The 11,833-nt window shown below is 36.9% G+C and overlaps 2 protein-coding genes across 2 annotated transcripts; both read right to left on the bottom strand.

Annotated features, from left to right (window-relative positions):
* Positions 1-44: 44 nt before the first annotated feature.
* LOC116295269 (histamine H2 receptor-like) lies at positions 45-3,488 on the bottom strand. The gene is made up of 2 exons (XM_031703042.2): positions 3,173-3,488; positions 45-1,619 (listed from the first exon to the last, which is right to left on the bottom strand). Exon 2 carries the CDS (start codon positions 1,474-1,476, stop codon positions 346-348), a length of 1,131 nt encoding a protein of 376 aa, XP_031558902.1. The 5' UTR covers positions 1,477-1,619; positions 3,173-3,488; the 3' UTR covers positions 45-345.
* Positions 3,489-8,293: 4,805 nt separating this feature from the next.
* On the bottom strand, positions 8,294-10,621 carry LOC116295277 (histamine H2 receptor-like). The gene has a single exon (XM_031703059.2). The coding sequence runs from the start codon at positions 10,272-10,274 to the stop codon at positions 9,291-9,293; it is 984 nt and encodes a 327-aa protein (XP_031558919.1). The 5' UTR covers positions 10,275-10,621; the 3' UTR covers positions 8,294-9,290.
* Positions 10,622-11,833: the final 1,212 nt, after the last annotated feature.

The raw sequence follows: 11,833 nt of genomic DNA, 5'->3' as shown, positions 1-11,833 counted from the left end.
TGTTCAAATCTTCAAATTTACCTACAATTTCAAAGCAACTTTTCGTGTGTCCCTGGGATGAATTTCTTTTCCTAATTTGCTCAACTATCAACGCTTTTAAAAATAACATAATTCAAACCTATATTTAGACGTAATCTAAAGGCGACTAAAATGATCGAAAACGCTCTCCAGAGTGGAGACATTTCAAAACGTGGACATCACTCTAAAAATGTAGGTATATGTGTGGGACAGCGAAAATGGGGACCTTTTTTTGGTCGTTTTAGTGTATACAGCCGAAAACAAAAAGCTTGTGTGGACAGAAACGACCAGAAAGCTCGTGTGGACGGCAAGCTTTCGATGCGTTAGTCAGACAAAACTTTTATGGCTTGAGGAGTAGATTTTAGTAGCGAATTGAGAATCATGTAATATAGTACTCCTCAATCGCATCGGACTGGGTAACTTGAGTGTATTATTCCTTTCACTTGTTCCGCTAGACTGCGAGACAAACTGACTGACTTGCGAGCGAGTATCCCTGGTCTTGCCGCGACGGATGTACCTGATCGATGCTTGGAAGTCACTTTTGAGGAAAGTGTATAACAAGGGGTCTGCTAGAGATGTCCCATACTTAAGGAATAGAAAGAGTATGCTTAACCAATAGGGCAGCTCGATCTCAATTTCTAAGTCCTCTGTTATGGACAACACGAAGTAGGGGAACCATCCAATTGCGAAGCATGTTGTCATGATGCAGTATAACGTTAATGCTTTGCGTTGACTTTTCTTGAGCTTGCAGCTTCTGAGCTCTTCTTTTCCATGATGCTTCCTGCTTTGTTTGATGACACCAAATGTACGAGCACAAGCAGCAATGATGGCAAGGAATGGCACAAGTACCAAGACGACAAGAACTGCGGAATCGTAGATGAAAGAAATGCGAGACTCTTGTTTCTCATGAAGCCATGCAATTTGAATAAACGCCGTGGTAAGGGAGATAGCCCACAAACACATTATTATCATACCAAGACGAAATACTGTAACGACACGTCGGTACAGGAACGGCCTGACAATCCTAAAATAACGGTTAAGAACTGCCACGACTAAATGAAGGATTGTCGAGATGGCAAGAAACCTCTGGCAAATATCCATGCCTACCCACAAAGTCAGTGAGTATTCCGCTACAGATGAACATGCCACAAGAAGAGGGATTGCCAACGCTCCGGACAAGAGATCCGAGACGGCAAGACTAATGATGATGTAATTCGTCTTCTTGCGAAGGAATCTAAACTTGACTGCAAGAACTAAGACCTGGAGGTTGGCAGCAATGATAAGCAATCCCAGCAGCACTAAGAAGGCGTAAATGATCTTATCCTCCATCGGTACATCCATGGAGATAAGGTCATGTAACTCAAAAGTGTCGTTCAGTACCACGACTGAAAAAGTTTCATTCCGAGAGACAAAATTGGTGAAATTTGGGAAGAAAATTTCTGACAGATTCGATTCCATTTTTTTAAAAACTTTGAATGGATGTCTTTTTGTTGATAACAACAGACACTGACGCAGATTTCGAGTCGAAGTCTTTGCGACGCTGCCAAGCGCTGTTGTTCTTAGGGAACGATTTCCTGTCTTGTTTAATGATGCTTTGATTCCTGTTAAAAGAAGCCAACAGAAGAAGAGACGTAATTAAGGCTTGCTCATATCCTTCTAAAATAAACAACGATCTTAGTGAGAAATTTTGATAAGATCCACTATAAATGTCAATCAAGATCATTCCTCCAGCAAGTATTCTGTTTAATTTTCCGAGTTAAATTTGTACGATTTTAGAACAAATTTTTTTAATAAGAGTGCATATGATATATCCGTGAAAGACTTTGGAAAAATTTGCACAAACTTGTAACTTCCGTAGTAATGGTTTTCAAGTGCACTTAAATTTGGTATATATTAATTATCCAGTTGCTGCGGTAATTTTTTTGTTCATTATTTTGTTTTTGTTTTTTTGTTTTTTGTTTAGGTAATGGTTTTCGAGAACATTTAAATTTGGGTAAATCTGGGCCAAAAAAGCTCATAAATACTGAACTCAAGGAAACTAAAAATTACCTGAAGTGAAAAAAAATAATTGTTTCCTTATTTGCTATCTTGTTATGCTTGCTTGCTTGTTTATTTGCTTGCTTTTTTAATTTTCAAGACAGCCTTCAGTTTTTATCTTTTATTCATGCTCAATCAAATACTCAAAGAAAAGGGCCGTTCAATGGATCTGAACGTTTTAAAATCGGCTTTTGTAATAGTTCAAGACCATGCATTTGGCGCGTCCCACGCATTAGTATTATTACCACCTGTCAGACTGTTTTTTTTATTTTTTTCCCCTCTTATAACTATTTCTAATTCCTTTTTTTTTTTATTTACTTCGTTATGTGTAGCTTGTCGTAGATATTTTTTCTATTATTTTTTAAAATACTTTTTTGCCCTTGTTTCAAAAAAAAATTTTTCAATCTTTTTTTGAGCGAGTAAAGCCTGTAATTTTTGAAATACTCTATTTTTTCCTCTTCTACTTCTAGCCATTCATTATTCTACATTTTCACCGTTATTGAGTTTCTAATCAACGCGTTTAAACAAAATTACAGAATACCAATCAAAACATTTAAAAATGTTGGGGGGAAAATACATTCACTAAACAATTCTTAACATTTACCACTACAGTTGATGAACGTCGTAATTTTAAAGTTTATTTTTGAGCCAATTTTTTTTTTTTTTTTTGTAATTTAGAGAAAAGGATCAAAAATTAAACGAATTAAAAAGATTTAAGGCTAACCTCGACAAGTTAACTTTAGAGCTACGTTCTTTTTTCGCAAATCCAGCCGAACCGATCCATTCTAATTAAAAGCGATGTCTAAAAGAAGCACTGTGAATTAGACAGATGGAAGTATCAAGTATTTTCTTCCCACAAACGGAAACTATGACCACGTACGTTTTTATGAATTTCCTTGCATTTTACTTTACCTCTTGGATATATTTTCGATTCTTTTTCACTAATTCTGAATGGTGTTTTTTGCTTGTCAAACGACGCAAAAAGATGCTCAAACTCTAACCTAAACCCAATAGATGACCTACTAGGAACCACCCATTAAGAAATTGAGTTTGAAAACCGAATTTCGACGATAAATTCGTCCTACGCCTATAAAATAATAAAAAAGGGAGTACGTACCTATGTCGATGTGCAGGTTAAATTGTTGCTCTAAATCGAAACAGATTCTTGTAATTATTGAGATGGATCGGATGATTGATGAGCTCAAGCCAGGCGCTTCAAGATGTATGATTTTTAGGACTGCCTCTAGATTCCAGATGAATTAATTAATACTGCACCAGACCCACGCTTGAATAGAGTTCATTAGGGACAAAAAAAGCCGATTTGTTTTCTTTTCCTCGCCACGAAAATCAAGATCCTGTTCTGATCATTAACATAATGGCACCGGATGTTCTTTGATCAGGGCTTTTTTGGTGAAATGGCAATTTGGATATATCAAGAGAGAGAACCAGATTATTTCTGAAAATCTCGGATGCTGCTTTAGGCCCTTTGGGCCAAAATGTTCCTGGCATTGAACGCTGAAAATCTAGTTCCTCAATTTTGAGAATTCATTTTTGGTCAGTATATATTATTAGAATGTCTGCTCTCTTCCTGGAATTCTTCAATTCGCTGACCAGTCTTAAGATCTTAATACCTTCGAGACCACTTATAAAGCGCGAGCCACGAATTCCGTGCTGCCTTTTCAATATTGAAAACAGAGAAAAAGCGCGCGTGCTATGTGAAGTTATAAAGCAAGTGGGCGTTGGCAGAACACGAGAGAAGTGTTAGGAGAAGCACGACGCGTAGCGTAGTGCTTTTTGACACTTCTTGCGTGTTCTGTCAATCCCAAAGTGCTTTATAACTACACACAGCTCAGTAAGCAAGTCTTTTATTTCATTTATAAAATACATTACAATAACCGTTATTTTGAATAGGAATTATGCAACTGAGGGTCCGCGTGCGTGCTGTGTGCTCACATAAGGCACGCGCTCACAACCAATCAAAACGCGAGATTTATAACAGGGATTTTTTATAATATTCTATAAAAGTATGCATTTTTCCCGAAAATTCATTGAGGACAATTGTCTGTTTTGCAACCCAAAAAAAATTATTGGGTCAAAAGTGACATTCTACCGCACTTCATTTGACAGCTTCCCTCAGGATCAGAATTTTTGCTGTCGATCATTAACACATTAGCATGCTAATAGTTATTGGGTAAATTCAAAATGACATGAGTGAAAAAATTCGCTCTTTATAAAACGCTTGAGCTAATTCGGATGACGTCAGATCAAACTAAAACCAAGCGATCTAAAAAACGACATCTCAGATTTTTGATATCTTTTTTTTTAGACCGAGTGCAATTACAGCCGGACGTTTGAATTTTTGATGGCTGTGATTGTGAATAGAAATCACTATATAAAAAAACTTTAAGCATATAATTTTAGACTTGAATATAGAGTTTCGCGCGCTGTGATAGGTCGAGCCGAGCGCGACCAGTGCTTATGAGACGATAATCCCTATAAGTGAACTTTTCGGGTATTTTTTCGATGGTTGCAATGAGCATCGAAATTAAGGTAAGTTAAAGTGATCCATTACTAATTTGGTTGTGTGTGTGTTTTTTTTTAATTACCTTTTTGCAATTATCTAGAATACTCAGAGTTTGAAAATTGTTTTTGAGTGAATGAATCGTGAACAAAGAAATGTTTACAGCCTTTCAAAAAATGTTGGCGAAGGTAATTTCGTTGCGTGTTTTATCTTACCAAGCCCGAACTACACTATGGACCAAGCCCGAACTGCACTGTGGGCTAAGCCCGAACTGCACTGTGGGTGATTGAGCGATGTGAATTCCGAATAAGCAAAAGCTCTCAAACAACCTCTGGGCTGATCAGATGCGAGTCAGGGCTGGCTAACTCACAGATCAAATGCAAATACTGTCGTTCTACTCTAAATGTGAACACTCAAGTTTGTCAACCAATCAGATTGCGAATCGAAAACAATAGAATTCAAGTTACATGTATTGAAAGTACATAAAAGATATTCAAGGAGATGAAATGATGCAAGAGAAAGAAAAAATGCAAGGATATTTACGCCAATAAAAAAATAAAAAAATAAACTCGAGTGTTCACGGTTAGAGAAGAACGACAGTAAGCGCTTTAGTTTTTGAGTAGGGTTGAGACCTTGGATGAAACCCCTCCCATCAAGAGAGAGAGAAATAGCAAATACTGCTCAATAATGATGTCCACTGATCCGGAGCTTGATACCCCAGAGGTGAGGCGCGAGTTTACTAGAATATTCTAATGGCATTTTACTCAGTCTTTTCTAAGTAAAGTTATTCATCAGGCGAGGTATTTTCCTAAATAGCGGACTAATTGAACAAAAAATTCATGATGCATCGGAAATATAGGACTGGATATGACGTTAATCGTGACATCATTAACGCAATTCCTTTTCAGTCTTTGGATGGTAAATGGCTTAGTGATATGAATGTGCAGTACTAGCCTTTGCTCTTATCGTTGTCAATACGTCTAGCTAAATGTGTCTTACGAATAGTGACCGAATTAATAAATATCTCTTCTGTTTGACAGTCTGTTTTGTCTGAGAATTCCAGAATAGTACCAGAACAAAGCTTAAACCTATCCAGTCTAGAAAATCTTTTTGTGGGCTCAACGTCGGCAAAGATAGCAGGAATAATTAGACAAATACTCTTAGATTTTGAACTCCACGTTAATCTGTTCTTAAACGCTTTTCCTGTCTCTCCTTCTTTCCTTCTATCTATTTCTCTTCCTTTCTTAAAATAAGCCTATCCGATGTTATGTAATATCTTCGCCGCGTGTAGCAGACCTCTGCCACCATTTTTACCACCACTATCGACAACATAACGACCATGAATACCAAAACTATTAGCACTATTAACATGAACAATCAAAGACAAGTTTATGAAGAACGATCTTGAAAGGGCACCCTAGAGTGTTGATCTTACTAATGCGTCTTCATCAAACAAAACCTGAGTAAACGTGATAAAATACAGGGCAGGAAATTGCTTTTCGGGGGATCCATTTTAATGACGCACTCATGGTGGATGTGAAAAACAAAATGAATTAGACTATACGAAAAAACAAAACTGAGTTAGACTATATGGATTATTTTGATCGATTGAAAATTCATTAAAACAATACACTGACGCAGTTTATTTTCCAGGAAAATGCGGGGTTTTAGAACAAATGAGGATTGATAATACTAATGAGACACGAAAAACAAATGAAAACAAAGCCCCAGATCAAACCCATGCAATTTGAAGGCGAGAAAAAAACTGTTTTCAATTTTTTTTTTTTTTTTTTTTTTTGGCATGGAATTCATTTCCAGTTATTTTAAAGGAGTACAGATGTGTGAAATTCCATAAAAAGGAAAGAATGATTTATAAATTTTTTTGTTTGGACGGCAAATCAATCTTATTTTGCAAACAGTTCTCTTATTTATATTGTCTGTCCTTGAGTGCACGATTTTAAACGAGGATGCATGCACATGTGAAAGAAAACCCCGCTTTCAGATTAAGAGAAAATTGTCAGCCAATTACTGAGCGATCGGCGTCATTAACTGGGGGGACATACCTCATTGTACTCGTAAAAACTAATAGAATAATTGAATTCAGATGATTTTATTCAAATCATGCAAAGTCAGTACAACAGATTACTTAGAGTGCCAGGGGTTTCAATAGAAGGCGGCTACCGGCGGTTTATCGCCGGGTGCTTACCTTCATACCGCCGGCTATTTTGCGAATCAGTCTTAATAAATAAGAAGTAAAATTTGTGGAAACAGACGTGTACTTTTGAGTTTCATCCATCTACTTCAAATATTATTGAAAGCCCTGGTCAGTGCATACCATATATCCGTGTAAACGTTAGCTAGCAAAATTGTACAAATAGGCCTCTTGGCTCTGACGTAATGTTTTCCCATTTCAGACCACGTGTCATTCTCTAGAGTATTATTTCTTTGTTTAAGGTTTGCGCTCGGTTGCACATGAGAAGACACATGAATATGGATACAACTAAAACAAAGAATATTATTATCAAGGGAATGACACGTGGTCTGAAATGGGAAAATATTACCCCAAGCCGAAGAGGTCTATTAGTGCAACGTTTTGTACGTCTACGGTCTACTGAGGTCTACTGAACGTACTCAGTAATTGGTGCAAATCTGTGTAATTTCTTAAGCCTGGTTTTCACTAGCAACACAAGCATAAGACTTCATACAAGCATTGAGAAACACACGCACAGCCACAAAGATGAAAAAAGTTTATGCTTGTGCGTGCGTTTGTCAGTGCTTGTATGTCTTATGCTTGTGTTGTGTTACATCCGAAACAACTGTTCCACTTTTCTTACCATTGTCATGTGATCTGAATAGACCTTTTTCGAGTTTCAAATTACCGCTGTGTTCCTTGATTGCAGACTCATCTACTCGGGGTTAGCCTCGTATCAGTGTCTAAATATTCACAAATACCAACGGTAAAGTAAAGAATACACAACTTTAACAATACAAATACTTTGAAATTCGATCCAAGGACTTCACTGGAACACATGAATATTCTACTCCAACCGAGGCTAACCCTGAGCGAATGATGTATACTATAGTAGTACAGTTCCGAAGGTCGTGGGCTCGATTCCCAGCTAGGACGGAAATTAGATTTTCCGAATTTAATTCCAAGGTCTTTCGCCCGGAATAACCTCGTTTCCAAGCATTATAACTTATCTATATTTCTATACCTTGTGTTTCATAAGTGCTACGCGGTCCACATATTCTATACTATAAATAGCTCGAGTCGTATAATAATACGTTTTAGTAAAATACTGTCGCCAACAAATCCCGATTTTTTGTGAGTATTTATATCTTCAATCTCAGAGTCGGTAATACAGCATTCCGTTTCCAGAAAAGCTATCCTTAAGAAAGTAAAATGTTGTGACCCAAAGGTCTCTACCGGAACAATGGTCGCCATCTTGGAATTTACAAAACCAATCCCGACCTAATGCCCCACATTCGTTCCAGCAGGGATGACTTATAAGTTTGTGAATCCCCCAAATAGTCGGGACCCAAAAAGCTTCTTATAAGGTAACAAATCCCCACCAAATCCCCACAGATCTTTCAGCACAGCACAGGGTGGGGTTTACTTTGACTGTTGCATAAGTCTATAGCTACAGCATAATAAGTCATTGTCTTTATACATTTTATTTTTTACATGAATACATTAAATATTTATTGTTTGTACATTTGATATTTCTTGAAGTATATACTTAAACATTTTAATGGTTTTTGTCTTTTAACAGTCCTTATCCTTGTACATCTGTTTTTTGTTTATTTTTTCGTGTATTTTTTATTTTTATGTATACCTATAATTTCTAATAGCTTTTGGTCATATAGTATTAACTTATTTGTAATTTGTACAGGTTATATATCTTTCTTTGTTTATTGCTTAAAATTAATATGTATATATTATCGATCACTTATTGATCTATATGATTTTTATTTATTTATTTATATTTGGTTAATTGGTTGATTTTTGGTTGGTAGTTTGAAAAAATTAAGAAATTAAGAAAGAAAGAAAAACATGAACTCTAACTAGTACTTTGCCTGTTTTTATATATATATATTTTTTATAATCCTCAAAAATTAACGACTTAAACTATCCTTATCAATTAAAAACTTTATATATTTTGGCTTAAAGTTAATCGCTTTTTACCGTCTGTCGCTGCCACCATCCGGCCTGGAATAAAATCAGCGCGCGAGATATGGAACGTCTTTTTTCCCTAGTAACTGGTTAACCCATCCGTGACTTAAGTAGCTACAAAATGATGGCGCGCAATAACTTATTTATGTCTAAAGAGTTTGAGATTGTGATATCCTTATTCTTGATTTAAATTAAACTTAAAACCATACCTTTAATTAGTACTACTTTTAGAGTTTTTGCTTTTTTTTCTGGTCCCAATTGTAAGATTTGGGCTTGAAGTTTATGTTTGCGATCGAAATTAGATTGCAAACCTTATACTTTTAGCTGTTTTTCTGGTTGCTTTGCCGGGGTTTTCCGCATTCAGTAAGCTGTGCACTTTGTTGGTTCTTTCCACACCGTTTCAACTCGGTTACGAAACTATTTTATCTTGCTCCATTCGCGTTTTTTTTGTCTCAATGACCTCTTCAGTCACAGGTGCATAATGTCGACAATTTTAGTTCTTTTTTCACCGAAAGGTACTTTCTTTTTGCCTCAATTTTGCTAATCCGAGCTACTACGCTGAGTGTTTGGCGCCTGTAGCGAGCTCATATGAATCGTCACTCTTGTATTGATATTCTCATACGAGTTGAAAAGCAAAGACCGCATCGCTGTCTGGAAATCAGTTTTGAAAAAGGTGTAAAGAAGAGGATCAATCAGACCAGTGGAAAACTTGAGAAACAGAAACACATAATCTGCCCAGACTGGTATGGGGTATTCATCGTCCTCCTTCAAAACATAATCCGAAAAAAGTGCTGAAAGGAAATATGGAAACCAGCCAATAGCAAAACTTATGGACATAGCCGAGTAAACCATCACCGCACGCCTCTCTGCTTGTTTTCGTCTCTGCTGTTTCTTGGCCATTGTCCGGTTGGCGAGGATTTTCAAGCGGCTCTTTTGTTCACGTATCAGGTAGAATATGTGAAAAGTGATTGAAGTCATGAGGGTCAGTGGAAAGATGACGAAGCAGCATAGTAACGCTAGGGAATATTTCTGTGTGGCTTCAATGTCTTCGTACCAAGACAACTCGATGACGGGAGTCAACAGAGAGATCATCCAAATTCCCGCTAAAACCATCACAATGCGCTTCTTTGTCACCAGCCTACGGTAATGCAGCGGAGCCAAGACTTTAATATAGCGCTCTATTGTTGCCGAGAGCAAGTGTAGGATGGTAGAAATCCCAAGGAATTTATTACATATGTCCATGGTTTTTATCAGCGATTCGTATGGATAAGTGTTGCACAAGATAATAAGGGGAATCCCTATTAATCCAGAAGAAATGTCCGACACTGCCAAACTGATCAGAAAAAAGTTCGTCTTTCGTAACAACGTTCGCCTTTTATACACGAGTACAAAGACTAAACCGTTTGCCGCAACTATAAGGATACCGACAACAGACAAACAGATGAAGATGATATTGAAGTGGATAATACTTGAGACCTCCATGTGGTGGTCACTGGGATTACTGGAATTAGAAGTGTTATTCATTTTAGGCTAGTCCTCGCTTTAGGTCAAGAAATATAGCTCTTTTTCTAATCCAGAGGCGTTAACTTGTCTTTGTTTACCAGGAATCGCCACAGAAGTTCCTGTATCAAAAACATCAAGAGTAAAAACATCATTCGTTTTTATAGCCCATTTACCGGGAGTTTGACTATCATTATTTTAAAACCTTTTAAGACAGGGATTATTACTTATTCTATGAGATTTCTCTTTTGTAGATATGTCCAATTGCTATAAATGTAGCTTATAATCTAGTGGTTTCTACCAAACAAGTTAAAACGCGTCACAAGCTCTTTTAACTCTACGACTTCCTTTTCCTTCCGTTTAAAATTCATTTTATCGACTAATCTAGTATTTTCAAGTCTTCTTTTCTGGTTGGTTTGCTGCTGTGTGCACTAAATTCTCCATGGCAGTGACAGAGGCTTTCAGGTCAGCCGGAAACTATGCCAATTACGGTCGAAAATATTAATGTTTCCCTATTTCATGAGCAAGAGCCTGTTTTCAAGAGATTTTTAAGCCACAAATAGCACAAACAAAGATGTAGCATCAATGTACGGTAGACTAATCTCCTACCCTTAATGGAAAATATCCCTGCTTTAGATAAAAGAAAACATTGTATATAGTTGTCAACGAAACTGCAGCGTTTTCTTCTCGATGAATGTCCAACTATGTGCCAAAAGCTTTATCCTGCAGGTGATAATTTGTTTAGTGCCCAAGAAAGTCGTCAAGGCGGCTCCCAGACGAAGATGGCACGGAAACCATTTTAAAAAATCTTGTCCTTTTAGTGATCCTCTGGTCAAAATTAAAGCCTTTTATTGTAATCGGTTTTGAGCCGGTATCTCGCTGAGTACCTCTTGCGGTTACCTTTAAATTGAAAAAAAATCCTCAAGTATATGTGAAATCTAAGATATTTCAGAACCTTTCTGAAACGGTTGGTGGGAGTTCCCGATATGGATTCTCTTCTAAAGTACTTTAAGGTCTAAAGCTTATGAATTTCGAAATCCTCAAGCGGCAAACGCTTCACTGCAGGTGTGAAATATTTTTGTTTTTAGTCGGTCTTAGACAGTGAGAGATAAATATTCATAAAAATGATTAAGAAATCTTCCTCAAAATCGTTTATATTTGCAAGAAATAAGTCCAAAAAACCTTTGTCAAGTATCTTAATACTATTCCTTATTTTAACGACGATGATTAGCACTAGCGCCCGCCATGCAAACCGATCAAAGTCTTGACTTGGCCAAGAGCCTACTTGTCGTATACATTAGAGCACTTGAAAATTTCGGAGGTCTTGTTGATGAAAATCACAAAAATAGGAATGTTTTTGAGGCAGAGAATTCCTATAAATTGCGGTTTCGAATTGTCTAAAATCATAACCATAATCATGGTTTTACGTAAAAACAAACAGCAATAGCGTAACCTATTTGTTAATCCCGTGTTTCGAAGTCATAAATTATAGACTTAGCGCTCTAACTTAACTCCCCACGTTACCGTTTTTTGTCGGTTATCAAGTCACGAGTATCAGTCGCACGTACCGATGTATAGGACTG

Source organism: Actinia tenebrosa, unplaced genomic scaffold, assembly GCF_029948245.1.
Source record: "Actinia tenebrosa isolate PJP-AT-01 unplaced genomic scaffold, QUT_ActTen_1.0 PGA_scaffold3__52_contigs__length_22856419, whole genome shotgun sequence".
Lineage (NCBI taxonomy): Eukaryota > Metazoa > Cnidaria > Anthozoa > Actiniaria > Actiniidae > Actinia > Actinia tenebrosa.
Note: the sequence above shows the minus strand (reverse complement) of the source record. Positions and strands in the feature narration are given on the sequence as shown.